At 36.2% G+C, this 17,546-nt stretch overlaps 3 protein-coding genes across 3 annotated transcripts; 1 reads left to right on the top strand and 2 right to left on the bottom strand.

Annotated features, from left to right (window-relative positions):
• Positions 1 to 606: 606 nt before the first annotated feature.
• On the bottom strand, positions 607 to 7,580 carry LOC113751295 (sodium/hydrogen exchanger 2-like). The gene is made up of 14 exons (XM_027295253.1): positions 7,150 to 7,580; positions 6,880 to 6,998; positions 6,678 to 6,775; positions 6,022 to 6,081; positions 5,535 to 5,581; positions 5,263 to 5,457; positions 4,334 to 4,380; positions 3,894 to 3,960; positions 3,560 to 3,660; positions 3,320 to 3,421; positions 2,948 to 3,086; positions 2,815 to 2,877; positions 1,970 to 2,053; positions 607 to 1,328 (listed from the first exon to the last, which is right to left on the bottom strand). Exons 1-14 carry the CDS (start codon positions 7,309 to 7,311, stop codon positions 1,011 to 1,013), a joined length of 1,602 nt encoding a protein of 533 aa, XP_027151054.1. The 5' UTR covers positions 7,312 to 7,580; the 3' UTR covers positions 607 to 1,010.
• Positions 7,581 to 10,634: 3,054 nt separating this feature from the next.
• LOC113763302 (tubby-like F-box protein 3) lies at positions 10,635 to 15,874 on the top strand. Its single transcript, XM_027307072.1, has 7 exons — positions 10,635 to 11,137; positions 11,218 to 11,814; positions 13,396 to 13,483; positions 13,711 to 13,840; positions 13,920 to 14,099; positions 14,296 to 14,773; positions 15,359 to 15,874. The coding sequence occupies exons 2-6, from the start codon at positions 11,464 to 11,466 to the stop codon at positions 14,768 to 14,770; spliced, it is 1,224 nt and encodes a 407-aa protein (XP_027162873.1). The 5' UTR covers positions 10,635 to 11,137; positions 11,218 to 11,463; the 3' UTR covers positions 14,771 to 14,773; positions 15,359 to 15,874.
• A 611-nt stretch (positions 15,875 to 16,485) lies between these two features.
• Positions 16,486 to 17,516, bottom strand: LOC113776261 (putative polyketide hydroxylase). Its single transcript, XM_027321382.1, has 2 exons — positions 17,210 to 17,516; positions 16,486 to 16,724 (listed from the first exon to the last, which is right to left on the bottom strand). The coding sequence occupies exons 1-2, from the start codon at positions 17,494 to 17,496 to the stop codon at positions 16,640 to 16,642; spliced, it is 372 nt and encodes a 123-aa protein (XP_027177183.1). The 5' UTR covers positions 17,497 to 17,516; the 3' UTR covers positions 16,486 to 16,639.
• Positions 17,517 to 17,546: the final 30 nt, after the last annotated feature.

Below are 17,546 nucleotides of genomic sequence, written 5' to 3'. Positions count from 1 at the left end.
GACTTGGCATTTCAAATGGATATCAAAATTTTTTTCCTTTTCTATTTCTTGTCATAAATGAGGATTTCGTAATTGATGGTCGGTGCATTACCCTCCGAGTTGTGTTCTTATTTTTTATTATTATTACTATAAGCAAGAACGTATTTTATTCACGAATGATTGTTGCATGATTAATCACACGCCCTTTTTTTTTCGGACTTTTCAATAACAAATTTTGTACTTACATTTTGATTCGCACTGTACACCGAAGAAACAATAAAAATTTATACAAAAAATAAAAGGAAAAAAGTATAAGAGAGTGTCAATGTAATATCAATATATATATTGAAATGTGTTATTAGAAACAAAGGTGATGAAAAAAAATTCATTAGAGCATGTAATTACTTAAGCTTTTTTTTTTCATATTATTATTATAGAGGAAAAAACAATAGGCTACCTGTTAAGAACATTAAAAAAAATTTATCTTGAATAGCAGAAGGTGAATCTTATTCTTATATTATCATGAATAATTTTCAAGTCTAATTATGCATACGGTAAATATCTAGTACTGTGATAATACAATAACTTAATAAAAATGTGCTTATCCTAAATTTGTAAACTAAAATATCAACAACATCGCCAAAGCTTAAGTATTGTAAACTAAGCGTGTTTCGATAGCACAATAATATTTGACTTACATCACAAAAATACATTTTTCAATATACCTTTTTTTATATTCCTAACTAACTTTTTATCTCACGTATATCTCGTATCACAAAAAAGTGTTATACAAGTAATATTTCAAATAATACTCTATCCAAACACTACACTGTTAAGTTTCTGCATCTATTGCTCGGGAAAATTTTAGCTCTCCCTCCAAATCCCAGCAATAGGAGACTTCCAAGACAAACATGCTTGATTTGCAAAGCAAAGCCACATGTGATCTGCAGAATCCTATCCACTGCGGAAAAGGGTGCATATTCAGTACTGTATATGCACTCCAATTAACTTTTTTGTCTATTCTGCAACTACTATTCACTCGCTTCTTCTGAAGAACCGGAGTCCAGCTGCGCAAACCCCCTCCCACCAAAGACTGGGCGCATTATAGCATCATCAAATTTTCTCCAATAATGATGTATTGTGTTAGTCGGTGTGGTCAGAAGCATGTGCAAACTGGATGGAAGATGAGTATTGCTACTTTCCTTGCCAACCTCTACATTTTCCTCATCGTCAAGAAGTGGCATCAGAATGGGTCTCGTGCCAGCCGTCTCAGATTCCATACCATGCTCGGGAATTATGGACTGAGGCAGCAAGAATTTTAGAAGAGGCTTCGTCATCAACCCAAACACCTAAGAAAAAAAAACATCCAAATTTTGAAAGAGGAAACCAATTAGTTATCAACATAATTCAGAACGTTCAATTACATTGAACTACCAAATGAAGATTAGAAATATTCGAGAAAACCATGCCATGCTCGTACATCTTTCCCAAGGATAAAAAAATAAACACAATCTGCTCGACCTTGGTGAACTAGTTAGCACGTCCAACATCATCTTACATTTTAAATGCACATATTTCAGCAATATTGACCACACATGCAACAAAAGCTTGACACGACAAAACCAACAGGCATTTAGCAGAAGCCCCAAAGTAAATCATAGAGCATCATCTGAGTCAGATTACTGTTTCACCAAAAAAGTTTGACATCACAAATATGCTGACCACAAAAACAGAGCCAGAACTTTAAGAAATTCTGAAGCAGCCTGGAAGAACATGGTCAGTGTACCTTGAAGAAAACGACATGGGAATGTAATGGTGCTTGCTGTCCTACTACTAACTAGGCCAGTAAATTTCAAATCAATATTTGCTATCAAATTACTGTTACGAAAAAGAATAGCCATGCAGCATAATAATGAGTGACGCTAAACAATAAGAATATTAGGTTTAGGGAAATAAACGTCGTTAACTTTTTAAAGCCTCTTGTACTTACAATGGTACTGAATAGAACAACAGTGATGGTGCTAGTGATCATAATCGCATTCCCAGGCTGTTGGGTATGGCCGGACCTTGCAAACTGCAATGTTATGAAATAACAGCATCAGAATACAGTTATCACCAGCATCAACACACAGTAATGTTCATTTCTATGACCAAAATTACTTGGGATTGAGATCATGGTGTGTTATCCTTCTACCAGAAGTAGCATAACTATATCTGCAGCCTACTTAGATACCTAGTCAGGTACCCTCAGGTACATTTTAAACCATACTTTACCATACCTAGACTTGTAGCTCCATTGTAGTATGCTAGAAATATATGAAACAAACAATCACCATAGAGACAGGAACACCCATCAGCAGAAAGGCAGGAACACCCATCAGCAGAAAGACTTGGTCTATGCTAATAGTTTTCTAAAACTTTTCCGAACATCGAGGTGTGAATCAGTTAGAAAACATATTCATCCAATCTATACTTTGTATATAGCTGATATACAAGAAAGAATTGTTCTAAAGCCTGTTCAGCAGTATAGTCTTTTTTTTTTTTACCCTTTTTCTTAACCAGCATATACTCTCCTGACAGCACAGAACTATATTCACAACTAAATGTTGAATGCCACGCTCTTTCTACAATCAACAGCACAATCAGATTGGTAACCTGTATTGGCAGAGAAGTGCCATGTCATCTCATATGCTACTTAACAAGTCCTATGAATCCCTATATGCTTCAAATTCAAAATAAGCAATAAACTCTTTGAAACTTGAACTTCACCATACACCCCCTCTCCAACCCACCAATTACTCCAAAAGCAGTAAAACAAGATGACAAGATATATACCTGATTATAGGCTAATGCCATGGACACTGCACCTCGCATCAATCCAGCCCACCAAATTGTTACCTGTTCAGTTAAATTTGTTATAGTATTGTTACCTGGAGGCCAAAGAATTTAAAGAAACTCCAAATAATACCTGCTGCTTCAAATCAAATTTGTCACTCTTTGACTTCTTTGTAAAATTGGACAAGAAGGACAGAGGGAATATAAAAGATGCTCTTCCAACCAAAACCAAGCCAAACAAAACTGCACTCGCTGCAATGGATTTTCCTGGGCTGCAGGAACTTGGTAAATTACGGTACAGGACAACTTTACTTTGGAAGCAAATGGTAAACAAAGATATAGTGAACAAATAGTTTGTGGAACAAGTAATCATGAAACATCATTTGAAATCCTTTCTAAAAATTCAAAACCTTGATAATGATTCCTGAAGTAAATGAAACTCCGCCCCTGTGCATCAACAGAGATTAACTATAACTACCCACATTTTCAGCCATGTATAGCTTACCTTTCACTTACGAATTTCCATTTTTCAATGTCTAATGCATCCATCCCAACATAAAGGAAGATAAAAGCCTCTGCAACAAATGATAATGTTGCAAAAGCATGCCTGTGGAAGAAAGTTATACTGCGTCAGTAGCATAATATGACCGAAAGCAGGACAAATTAAAAATTAGTATTTGAAAATCCTGCCAAAATGAGAGAGAGATAGAGAGAGAGAGAGAGAGAGGCAGACAGACCGACCGACCTGGTAGTCGTTCTAGAACTTTGAGTAACGTTATGCCATGTATAGTGCGACATGACTATCCCACAAAAGAACACTGTTAAGATTCCACTCAGGTTGAACATCTGAAAAGAGCACAAATTGACATAATCACTCGGATCAAAAGTTTTAATTTCAGAGCATATGTAGAATTGTTGATCCAGTAAGAAGTAGAAAGTAAAGTCCGTTCAATATATAGGGCCGAGTTAGCTGAATTTACAATCCTCAAGCTCAAGTTTTCTGGTTAGCTGAATTTACAGAGATTCTCAACTAACAGCTTAAGCCTCTTTAGTTATGTGTCCCATGAAAGTAAACTTACTTCAGACATAACATATGAAAGATAGGCCATGAGCATCATCAAAGCAACTTCGCGATCTGTAGAGTGCCTGAAATCGGACATAAACCCACTAGAGTTTAAATAGCAGAACAAGATACATGACCAAGCCATTCCATGAGTTCATACATATGACATTCCCGTAAAGTTTCATCCTGATTTATTTCCTGAGGACTGGGAGAGGAAGGAAGAACAATGAGATTATAATTTAAATTGCCAATCAGCCCAACCTTGCCATAAATTTCAATCATCCAGCTTTTTTCATAATCAAATGGAAATCATCAATATAATCATAGTCTTAATCCCATGTATTGATAATAATTATTCCACTGGAATTGCATGTTAGCAATTACTTCAATCTCAATAAGGCGTAAAAGTTGAGAATCAAATTATACACATGCTAGAAAACTGCTAGATTAACATACCTCCCTAAGTACAACTTTTTGATCAGGTATGCACAGAGCAATCCAATCTGCAGTCATCAGAACGACATGTATATTAATAGTTTCATTTTGTACCTCAAGAATTGAACACGAGGAATAATTAAAGGCATAATGGCATTACCTAAAGGAAACGTTTCTGTAAATGCAACTAAGAATCAACTGATAACAAGCCCAACAAATGACATGAGAGGATGAAGGTTTTGTCAGAAGTCCAGTTGCTATATAGAACTCCAAACACTTCCTACCTTTGTATGATCTATACTTGTAGTGCAAACGAGTTTCTACTTGGAAAGTAAACATTTAACAACCAGGTGTTACCTATTCGGAGATACATCCTCTTATCGAAAATACAAACCTATTACTTCTTTTATTACAGATTAGCTCAATTTTCATGTGCAGCAACATCAATGCAAATATTAGTTGCAGCTACTAGAACCTATCAAGCTTTCCCTCCTAATTCTAACCAGCACTTTTCTTTCTGAAGACTTACTAGTACAGAACAGTTTAATTAAAAGAAAAAGATCTCCAAAATGTCATGTTACATGCAAGCAGAAACATAAAACCTTGGTCATATAATGCTAAGTTACAAACTACTAGAGCTTGTTCTGATAAATACTTCCACTGGACTGAGATGAAACTGATGAGAACATCTCACAGAACATCCCAATCGAGTACATTCTAGAGCCCTACTTTGAAAAGTTTGACAAGTCAAAGAGACGAAATTTTATATTGATGTGCAAGGAAAGCTAACACAATGCTAAAAAGATGCAATCTTTCATATTGGTAAAGCAGCATAAGGTTTAAAGTTTGACAAGCTCAATAGGGCCGAAATTACATTCTGAAAGGACAAAACTTGCTAATCTTATAAGACTGCAATAAAGGATGTTGGTCTAATCAGGAGAAAGACCTACCACTATTCCCAAAAAAGTGCTTGTGATGAACAGTGTAAGAAAATTGCCCATAAACTGTGCAGCAATCTTTGACTTAACATGAGAGAGGTCAAATCTCTGGATTGCATTGAAAAGTACCACTGATGTCGCATCATTTACAACACCTTCACCAAAAACTAGACTGTAAAGCAAAGGCGTGTCATCCTGATTTAGCACCTAAAAAAAAAAAAAGGCAAAGTCAATTTGTGGATTTTCATTCTCTTTTTTGAAGGAAAAATTGCATCCTTCAATACCTGCAATGTACAAACAGAATCGGTTGCTGAAAATATAGCTCCAATTGCTGCAAAATAAGGTGCAAGAATTGTAAGATAACAGAGTAAAATTTCCATACTTATAGGAAACCTGTAATGCAACTAATCCATTTTAATATGACCCTCAAAATAATCCGCTATCATATTTTTTTAATTTTAATTCAAACTTCAGAAGAATGCCAAGTGGTAATGTATACTGCCTTGTGGATCGTTTATAGTGGCACTAACGGTCTCAAATGCTATATGTGGTCCTGAAGGGAAACTATCTATGAAAATAAGGAAAAATTACATCAATTACTTGAGAATTTGTCAAATAGCAGTATAATTCTAGGAAAGGCAAATAGCTATAAAGTTGTAAATAGTTGCAGAATTGCAAGAAGTCAATCTACCGCACAAAGTGACACCATGAAAAAAGCCACAAAATGAAATTCAATTAAAAAAAATCTTTACAGAAAGAATATTACACTACCAAGATAATCTTGCAACTCCAGGGATCCAATGTCCAGATTTGCAAAGAAACTTTTGGCACCTGAATCAGAATTCTTTGGTTATGACCATCACAAATAACAAACCAAATAACAGGAATGAAAGAAGCAGATAACGCTGAATCAATTAACTAAAATGAGTATTGGAGATAGCGTAAATAGTAGATATGTTTTATGTTTAAGGACAAAAGATGTCATACAACACCAAATTCCTTCTAGGGAAGGTAAGAAAATGAAAACATAATGTTCATGAGCTTACACAATATATTTAAGATTTTTTCAGATTATCTGGTGACTTGGTGCTAGGCAAAAGAGAGTAGATGTTATAGCCTTCTGGATACAGAGAAACTTAGGTGAAGGGGAAAATATTGTTGATAAGTGCTCAAGCAAGGAGTAGATTGCATGCATCTAACATCATCAAAAATAGCTAGTTCTCTAAACATCAACGTAGAAAGTAGCAACCATAAAAGGGACTCCAACTACCCTGATGAACAGTAACAATAAACTTCAAATAGTATTCACCTACTGACATCTATTACAACTCCACAAAACGTTTAAGCATCTTGTATGCTAGAAACGTTAAGTAATAATTAGCTACAATGAACTAAAATTAAGGGCGATATAGAAAACGAGACCGTACCAAAGGATATGATACAGAAGGATATCAGAGTACCAACTACACCAAATAGCACAATGGTCATAAAGTTTCGGAAGAATTGCTTCTTTTTCACTTGAAACCTGATCAATATGAGGACACACGAACATGAGAGATCAGGTGATTGACTAGCAAGTACTTCTCTGAAAACCACATGTATGAGTTAAAAAAAAAATTAGAAACTTACCCAGCATTAAATATAATAGGTGGGAGAAGATAAATGAAAAACAGCTGTTCATCGAATTCTAAGATGCGGGAACTCTTGCCATTAGTTGTTAGCAAAATAACGATCCCACTGCACAACCCCTGCGACCATCAGAGACGCCATTTGATCACATGCAAGGACTTAAGGACTATATCGACGTGAGACATCTCTTCTAGCTGGCCCCAATGCAATTTATAGTCTATCCATGCATTCAGAAACAATTAACAAAAATACAAATAAAAATCCCCTTACGATGAGCAGAGCCGTAATAGACTCGTTAATCCAGCGGTTTTCTTCGAGCAAATGGCCAATCACTATGCACGCACTCAGTAAAGCCACAAACAAAGTTATAGAATACAATTGATCAACGTCGGATCCAATTCCTGTTCCAAACAGTGCATTGCTTCCCATCATCACTCCCAGTGGAAGTATCGCTCTCGGGCTTCTACTAAAAATACACGATCAACAATTACTTCGTCCAGAATTTTTTTTGTATTTCACATTAAAAAAATAATAATAAAAAGTAAAGTTGCTGGTTAGCGTCTAGGAAGGTCCAGGTCACCAGCGATTTGTGTTGCAGAGAGAGAGATGGAGTAGGGTTTTATGTTTGCTTGAAGAAGGGAAAGGGAGAGTTAGAGAAATCCAAATATGCGGAGAAAGAAAGAAACAAAGCAAGTAATCGAGCAAAGCCAACAGTGAAAAAGCAGTTTGAAATGTCGCCAAGGTCTAGATACTGGGAGTTAGGAATTAGGATCTTGCATGCTAAGGAAACGGATGCTTAGTACGTGGCTAAGTCTCCTGCCGTTGGATTTGTTCGATGATGCCATGTGCTCTTGAAAACTACGCTCTTGAAATCTCTTACTCCCTCCGTCCCACTTTGATAGTCCTGTTTTCCTTTTTCGTCTGTCCCAAATTATAGTCCACTTTCCAATTAAAGAATGTAGTTGTATTTTAATTTTACTAAAATACCCTTATTCAATGTAAGTTGTTGTTACTATAAATCTACCCCATTTAATGAGAGTTGATTCTTTTTTTACCATCAATTCAAGTTTCCATAAAGTTGTAATCTAATTAATGTGAGGGCATTTTAGAAATATAGCTACCTAAATTGATTGTTCCAACAAAGTTAACTACTTTTTCTTCAACTGTGTGAAAAAAAAAAGTCAGGACTATCAAAGTGGGACGGAGAAAGTATTTGCTTACATCATTCCTGTCCAACACACTTTCAAAAAATAAATATTTTTTTGAAAAAGATGGTGTTGTTGCTCTGTTTGGATCCCTGTTTTTTTGAGTGTTTTTCAAAAACTAATTTTTTAAATACAATAAAGATTTTTTAAAAGTATTCTAAAAGATAATCTAAAAATTAGTTTAAATTTTTTAAAAATTTAAAAAAATATCTCAAAATATATTTTAGAAATTCTTCTACTCTTAAATATTCCAAAATATTTTCTAAAAATATTTCAAAATATACTCTAAAAACTCTGCTATAATAAAGTTTTTTAAAAAACACCCCCAAAAACAGCTAATCCAAAATTTCAAATAATCTATTATCCAAACACTGATTATCCGAAATCTTCTTTATTTGTCCAAGGAAAAAAAATCCTTGCTCTGATATACTACCTACTTACACGATACACACATCCTTCACTCTAATATATATCACTTGTATGATAGACATAAACTAATAGCATGTTTGATAACTCTACTTAATATTAAAAATTAATTTAATTATTTTTTAAATTCAACATATTTAATGATAGAAATGCCTTATCACTTAATGTATTAAACACCATAAAAATTTGCTCCACAAAATTTTAAATAAACATGTTTCACAAATTTTTTTGAATTGCTTATACGTACTACTACATTTCACACACATATAATACATTTTCATATATATTCCAGCACAAAGTACACACACATAACACACTAATTCTAAATTATTTCATTATTTTCTCTCAGTCTCTCACTCGCACACACTTTTCTTTCTCTTCGAATACACAAACAAAGGCAATTATTTTTTTAAAGTCAAAACATTTTATTTGTTCAATATTTCAATTTAGTATGGTAATTTAGTTAGTTATCAAACATATACAACTTAATACTTTTAACACTTAAATTTTAGGTTTCTATTTTCATAATTTAGTTTTGTCAAACAAGCCCTAATTTTTGCCGAAAAATTATCTCAACACATTTCTTATTTACTTTTTTTATCTATCATACATCACATCGGTACAAGTACATTTTTATACACAAAATTCAAAAATTTGCAATTCAAACCAGGCTGTTTTCTTAATTTCAAAAATTCTCATGTTTGTATCTATCAATTTGATACGTAGGAATTTCTAGTCACCCTTTTTGTTAAGTGAACTCGGTTGTTGAATATAGTCCCATCCTGTCCAAGATCTCTTTAATTATTCAGGTAACAAACAGTATAGCTTCATGGTTTCATTTTATCGCTCCACATTGGGTTTATCTAAGCCCCATGGCAGTATCGTCACTCCCAAAAAGAAATATGGGATTATTTATTCCCGTATGACCATGTGATGGTAGAATAATGCTAAATAATATTTTTGGTCTTTAATTAAATTCATTTTGGTAATATCAATAATTATCCTATAGAGTTTCATTTTCCTTGGCATGTTTTTGAAAATTTTTTTTTTTGAAGGACTTAGTGCTACAAAATACAAAAAGAAGGACTTGGAGTGTAAACTTTTTATGACAACTTATTCACGTCATTTTTGTCCTCATTAAGTGTTTCTTACTACAAATCTACCAACTAAATAATTACTTCCAATACCATCTACCCTTTTGACCAAAAAATTGTTTAATTTGGGTTGCACCCTCATAAGTCGTACGTTTCTGGCTAGTCTATATCTATATATCATATATCAAAGAGTTAAGTTATATCATGGACGTCAGTTAATAACGATCTCAAGTGTTAAGTTTTTTCAGCAAAAAGTAAATTTAATTTTTAAAATTTAATAAATGCAAGGGTGCAATAAAATGCCTTTAGTATTTATATAATTACATGGCAAGTTAGATATAATTTAAATACATTAACAAATGCCTTTGTGAACCCGTTAGAAAAATCCCCTTTAAATAAAATGTTCTAGATATCCCATCAACAAATATCAAACCATAGATAATTGTTTAATATCGTATAGAAATGTTGTTGTTTTGTTGTCGGTCAAATTCAAATTCATTTATTTCATCACACACACGAAATGGCTAATATGTAATCTTTCTTCATTGAATGTAGAAACATAGCCCTTTACGGCTAATAAATTTATTATTTGAGGGAACCCTTACAGCTAAAGTAAAAGATTATTTTCAAGAATACTGGGAAATTAAACAAGAAGGAGAAAAAAAGACGTACTTATGTACTTGTTGGATGAATACTTATTTAGAAGAAGCTTAACCATTGATTAAATTGTAGTTGTTTGTGGAAATTTTTTTTATTATATTTTTTGTAAATATATTTTTTAATCATATTTTTTATTTATAAAACTTTTTTAAAAATAACGAGGTGATGTAGTTTTTTTTTTTTTGACCCCTGCATTTTATCTTATTAGAATCAGATGGAGAATGAATTTTCCAATCCCATCATAATATTGAGATGCGTTAAAAAGAATGAGGGCGAAAGAGCAATTACACTGGCAATGAATCTTTGTTGCCAGATATATACTTTTCTTTTCTACCGGACAAGTAAAGAGAGTGAGAGAGAGAGAGAGAGAGAGAAAATGCTATGAAGCATCGAAAATCTATATATATTCGAGTCGGATTTCAGCAGCAGAATTCGGACAATGATGCAAACTGGACAGAAACTCCAAGGGCCTGGGGCCGGGGGCGACTAGAGTTTCACACTTGTCACTGCCCAAAAGTGCCGCAGTAAACCTTCAGCAGCAAACCTACCCTATTCCCATCTCCGCCCGAAAACGACGAACACACACTACGACATACTTGCCGAGCCTAATCCCGATTATCACTTTTCCCACCAGCATATTTAACCCCTTAATCAAAATGCTTCCAGTTTCCAAACCCTACTTGCATTAGAAGTCTGCTCTTGTTTTGTTAATTAAGAACATAAAAGGTTCCTTAAGAATTTGTCTGAGGATTGTTGGTTCACTTGCCCACTATTTTTGGAGTGGTTGTCTGACTCGTCTGGATTTTTGTACTATCACAGATCTGAGTTTCTTTTACTGAACTTTCGATTCTGAATTGAACAGTTGATTTTCATGTGAGGCCTTTTTATTTCTGCCGATCGTGTTTTATTAATTCTGTTAATGCTGCTTTATGATGTCAAATTTACTGCATCAGGTGCGAGCTGCTTGATTCGGGACCGTTAAACATGTTAGCATCTCAATTGGGTTTGTACAAATCATATTAGAGTTTGGATCTTTTATCGTAATTGGGATCTTTTGCTCTTCCTTTTTTTTTCCTTTTGTGGGTTTGAATTCCTTTTTATGGTTAATTATTAAACCTGGGCTCTTTTCAATTGTGGGATTGAGGTTTTGGACTTATATCTTTAGTCTCAACTGTATTGGTGGTAATTTAAAAGAAAAAATGTCTTTTAGAAGTATACTTCAGGACATGAGGGGCGAATTTGGGAGCATTTCTAGAAAAGGGTTTGAGATGAGGCTTCCAAATGGGTTGAGATCAAGGTCACAGAGGGTGGTTCAGGATAGTTGTTTCGTGCCCATAGATGCTTTGAAGCAAAGTTGTTGGGCTTACATGCCACCAGAGCTGTTGAGAGATGTGTTGGTGAGGATCGAAGAATCTGAGAGTACCTGGCCCCCCAGAAAGAATGTGGTTGCTTGTGCTGGAGTTTGTAGGAGTTGGAGGGACATAATGAAGGAAATTGTGAAGACGCCAAAAATTTCTGGACAGTTGACTTTCCCCATCTCCCTCAAGCAGGTATGAGCCCGGGTGTTAAAAATTGCTATGATTCTATTATTTGTTGATTTTACAATGTCTCAGCTGACGATGTTACATTCTATTGGTGATTGTCATTGGTTAGTTTGTTATGATGGTTTTATAGTTCCAATATCCTTTGTTTGTTTTAATCTGAGTATGTTTAGGAGAAAAGGATATAATCCAGGAACGCAGCAGTTAAGAGGATTTTAACGTGCTAGTTAAGTACAGTAAGTTTTACTCACAAGTATGCGTAGCCACATTGTGTACATGCTCAAGGGCCAATGCACATTGATTTGGATTATTGAACGATCATACACAGAAAGGAACTATAAAGCATGTCTTTTGATTGCTATTTGACTCGAATATAACATGAGTTCACGTCCAATAGGTGGTGCTAAGTTCTATGTTTTGATCTGATTATAAGTTGTCCTCAATTTTTCAGAATTTTGTTTGCTGTTTGGAACTGTCGATATTTTTCTTCCAAATTTTATGCTTCATTAATATATGGAGTAATTAATAGCTTATCAAACGTGTGTTTTATTCCTACAGACACAATACAGAATATCTTGTTAGATTCAGTGTTAATGAGAACGGGTCTGCACGGATTGTTGTTTTGGATATTTGGGGGGTGTGGGTGTGGCAGCAGGCTGTGAGGGGCTTGTAGATGGACCTGTCTGCCAGAGCTTGAAGATGGACCATCTACAAGGCTTACTGTGATGAACCCTTTTGATATTCTTAATTATCCTCCTAATTAGTTCATAGCAATCAGGCAATATTCTTTGTAAAACAAAAAGTATTGAGAATCAACCTGGGCAAAGTGAACTCTTTAGTATGGCTTGGACTTAGTCTGTATGTTGAGTTGAAAATGTTGTTCTGTAGAGTTTCATTTTTCTTCTTTCATTTGCTCTCGTGACTGCTCACTTTGCTGTCTTTGAGTATTAGAAATTGAGAAATATGATGAGCAACAAGTTTACCAATTCGACAAGTTATTGGGCCATTTTTTATTTGATTTTCACTCTTTCAAAAAAGTACAATTGTGAACCAATTTAGTTTTGCAGTTATGTAACTCTTCAGGTGTTTGCATTGTATCCAAAAAGGAAAGATATTGAAGATGACAGTAGTAGGTAGTAAATTTATAAGTGTCACGAGCCTCGGACATGGGTAAATCATGCTTAGTTCCTCTAGAATTTATGCTATAAAAGAGCAATTCATTTCTCCAAATATATTCAGTTCTCAGTGTTGATGGAAATTGTTGGACTCATAGGATAATGCTTCAACTTGCACTTGATGGAAAGAGTGAACACCCAATCTCTAGAAATTTTGGTGGCAAAAAGCAATTCTTTAGTTATATCATTCTGCAAACAGCAATGCAGGTCACTTTTGAATTAGTCTACCACTGCTGCTTAGTGTTGATTTTGGGTTGATATTTTTTTCCCTTGCTGTATAAGATGGATCCAACAGAATTCCTGCTTTACAGAAATGCTTAATTGTGAGCATTAAATTGATTTTCTTTGAAACTGACATGTGCATTACTCTGGAGGATATTCTTTTATTTCTCAAATCACATGGTGCCTTCTGCAGCCGGGTCCAAGAGGTCCACTGATCCAGTGTTTCATAAAAAGGAATCGCAGCAACCAAACGTATCATCTTTATCTCAGTTTAAATCAAGGTAATTGGTGGATGTGTTGGAACTTGTATCGCTTATTGTGCATTCACCCAGTTAGTTTTGTTTAATTACAACTCTTTCTGTGTATTGGAGGCATAACTAACTACAAAGCTTGGGATTTTCTGTGTTTCAAGTGATCTACATGTCTTTGCTGCTTGAAGCTGCAAGGAGCTTTGAATAAAATTCCTAGCTATAACGTTGTCTTTGTCATTCTTGTGATTGTTTGACAGCTTCAAATGATGATGGTAAGTTTCTTCTTGCTGCACGGAGATGTAGGCGCCCAACTTGTACAGATTACATCATCTCTCTAAATGCTGAAGATGTCTCAAAGGGTAGCAGTACTTACATTGGAAAGCTCAGGTAAGGTCTACTGGGCGCTAAAGTGCACTGCTTTCTAAGCTCTTCCAGTCTGAGGTCAGCTTATCCTCCTTCATGGCAGGTCAAACTTTCTTGGGACCAAATTCACAATCTATGATGCACAGCCTCCAAGCACTGGAGGTAGGGTGACTAAATTTCGTTCCACAAAGCTAGTTGGAATGAAACAAGTCTCTCCTAGAGTTCCTGCTGGGAACTTTCCTGTAGCCCACATATCTTATGAGTTAAATGTCCTGGGTTCGAGGTAAGGTTTGTGCTTTTTAGTAGTTAGAACTCTCACTGGTCGATAAGAATGTATATGAGTACAGATCTATTCCTGCAAATTTAAGTGTGTTTCTTTTCAGTTGCTATGTGCTGTGCACCTGGTATCTCATTGGGCAGTTGTTGATTAGTCTCTATGTTTTTTTACTGGCTAAATAAACTATGTAACTGGTAATCAGGGGACCAAGGAGAATGCACTGTGCTATGGATGCAATCCCTGCTTCTGCTATTGAACCAGATGGTGTTGCCCCTACACAAACTGAGTTTCTTCCTGGTGTTAGTGATTCCTTTCCTTCCCTCCCTTTCTTCAGATCAAAGTCGTCTTCTCGCACGGATATTTTTCATGCCAGACCCATGTCAACTGATAAGGATGATATGTTAGTGTTGAAAAACAAAGCTCCCAGGTGGCACGAGCAACTTCAGTGCTGGTGTCTCAACTTTAATGGACGGGTAACGGTGGCGTCAGTGAAGAACTTTCAGCTGGTAGCTTCGGTGGATAGTGGGGTTGGTGGACAAGAACAGGATGATGTAATTCTCCAATTTGGAAAAGTGGGAAAAGATGTATTCACCATGGACTACAAATATCCAATATCTGCATTCCAGGCTTTTGCTATATGCCTCAGCAGCTTCGACACCAAAATTGCTTGCGAATGACAGGTGCCGCATCATCCTCCTCTTTTTTTTTTAACTTATTTATTTATTTATTGGTTTTGGTGGCTGGGTGGAAACAAGTAGAATGTAGCATTCTGTTGTTGCTAGTTATTTTTTTCTCCAATTGTAAACTAGAAATATTGTCTAGCGGCTGCCATGCTGATCTTTTCTGATATATGGTGGTTTGTCGGGTATAGTTCATGATTTATGCGGATATTATCTATATTATTATCAGGAAATAACCAATTCTACTGCTGATTCGCCTCGTTTATTAAGATTCTTTGAATTTTTCTGATATTTGTGATGCTGAGCAATTCGTCATGCTCAAGGTTTGACTGGACGCCGTAATGGCTCTTGCTAGGACTTCTTTGAACTAGATTGCCTTAGCCAAATTCACTCTGGTTGTAGTTGCCTTTGGTTAGTTTGTGTAGTGGGACTTTCAGAACTTACTCGAATATGGGAAGGGTGAGAGCCGTCGTCAAGTGCATAGTACCCTATCATCTTGAAGCTCACTGTTGTAAGCACAGCTCGCTCGCAGCTAGGTATAGGGTTTGATGTTGTAACTAATGGTTCGTGTGCTTTCTGTCGCAGGTGATGCTGAAAAAGGTAACATTGTTGGAGGCCATTAGATAGGCTACTGACGTCTGTGTGAACTGCACTACAGCAGCGTTGCAGTTATAAGTGGCATTTATTCATGTACATAGAAACCGCTGGTCTTGTTGGAAGAATTGGTCTGGCCTTTCTGGTTGTGCTGCGACCAACTTCTCCTCCTTTGACAAGTGGTTGTGTGACTCCTCTCTGTTTGCTTCGTGACCCGATTCTGCTTCCGCTTATGTTGGACGCCTGAACTATTGGATGGGCCGTGGTAGATGATAGCTGTTTTATTTGCTTTCCTGTTTGCTTGGCTTGAATGCCTGGTAGGCCACCACTTTTTCAAGGCGTCGGGTGGATGAACGCTTTCAATTATTTTATTTTGAAGTTAATAGTTTTGTTCAAAAAGTAGAGCCTTTTCCGCTTAAAATGTTTTCCTCTTGACAATCCATTTTAATTTCCTGTGATTATGCATTTTAAGATGAGAAATCAGGAAGAGGCGGATGGTTGGATGTCGCTGCTGCCCAATTTTAGATTTTTTTTGGTGGTTTTTTTTTTAAGAACAATTGTAGCAAAAGAAGGTAAATTTTATGTTGTTTCTTAGCCATCTATTAGTAGGGTCTGTAAATTCCCGAGTTCCTCGGAAATCATGCGTTCTTGAAGGTTGAATCAGTTGATGTTTTATTTGGAGGTTCTTCTGGGGTTTAGGTTTGTAAAAGTCGTAACTCTAACTTCGGTTAGAAAAGGTCAAGGGGGGGGACGTATTGGCGTTTTGGGGTTTTTGTGTGTGTGTGGGGGGGGGTGTGGGGGGGGGAGCTACTATTTGCCCGAAAATGTGAAATCCTGGTGGAAAGTTATAATAAGCGAGTATAGAAATCCTCTGTGGATGTCCTAACTCGGCCTAATATCGTTAGGATTAATTGTTTTTTGATATGTTTTTGAAAAATTTTATTGTAGCAGTGTATATGAAAAATTTTTATATGTAATTTTTTTAAATTGTATTTGTTTGTATATTACTGTAGCATTGTATTTGAAAAACAGAAAAATTCAAATGGATTCGGTGAAAGGTGGAGTTATATCATGTAATTTATTTTTATTTAAATTCTTGTTCATGGAATAACGGGTGCTGAACAAGAAGGAAATTTTTGGTTTAGGGATTTTATTGCTACTATGAGAATCACAACCAACGTTACATTCCAACAGACGATGAGACAAAAAAAAAGGCTACTAGTAAAGAAAAAGGAAGTATCAGTAGAAGTGGTAGTGGTAGTATCAGAATTCTCAGAAAGGACGAGCAGGTCCACCTGGTCTAGAAGGCCCACCAAAACAATCTTGGAATAACCAGCAGCAACAGAGACAGGACAAGCTGCAAACCCACCCAAATAAAAAAAAGAGAGTAAACTCCCGGCTCAGTTTCATTTTCACGCCCGGTTCAAAATTCCAAATCCAAAAAGCCAAGCATAGCAAAAGAAAAACTCAAAAGAAGCCAGCGACATCAGCCACACAAATGCCACCACTAATCTAGAGAGACCACCTCTCCTTTTTTTTTTTTTTTTAACGATAAAAAGCATAAAAATCCAATACCATAAAGTAGATTTCATTTTCTTCCCTTAACTTTTTGATTTTCAGGACGAGGTAGCACATAGCCACAAGGGGAAAAAAAAAAGGCGTTCTTTTTGTGATTTTTTTTTTAAAGAAAAAAGGAAAAAAAAAAGTAACTGAAGTCGCGGTGTTTTTAACTTTTAATTTTAAACCCGTTAGCAATAAAAACCACGGAACCAACGACTACTACTACTGCTACACTAAACCAGCTCAAAAAATATACACAGCAGCTTACGATCGATAGCTTACCAAGCACTTATTGCGCTGCAAATACCATCGGCAAACCCACCAAAGAAACCAAGTCCCCCGGGTCCTCCAGGTCCCCAACCCTGTCCTCCAGGTCCCCAACCCGGCCCACCAGGGCCAGGTCCCCAACCCGGTCCACCAGGTCCTCCAGGTCCCCAACCCGGCCCACCAGGTCCTGGTCCCCAACCCGGTCCTCCAGGTCCGGGTCCTCCTCCTCCAGGTCCCCAACCCGGTCCTCCAGGTCCGGGTCCTCCTCCTCCGCCTCCTGGCCCAGGTCCTCCAGGTCCCATTGTGGAGTGATATTAATCTCTGTGCGTCTTCTGGAGTCGGAGATGCCGTA

Source organism: Coffea eugenioides, chromosome 1 (assembly GCF_003713205.1).
Source record: "Coffea eugenioides isolate CCC68of chromosome 1, Ceug_1.0, whole genome shotgun sequence".
In the NCBI taxonomy this organism is placed as follows: Eukaryota; Viridiplantae; Streptophyta; class Magnoliopsida; order Gentianales; family Rubiaceae; genus Coffea; species Coffea eugenioides.
The sequence above is the reverse complement of the archived record's forward strand: the minus strand, read 5'-3'. Positions and strand labels throughout refer to the sequence as shown.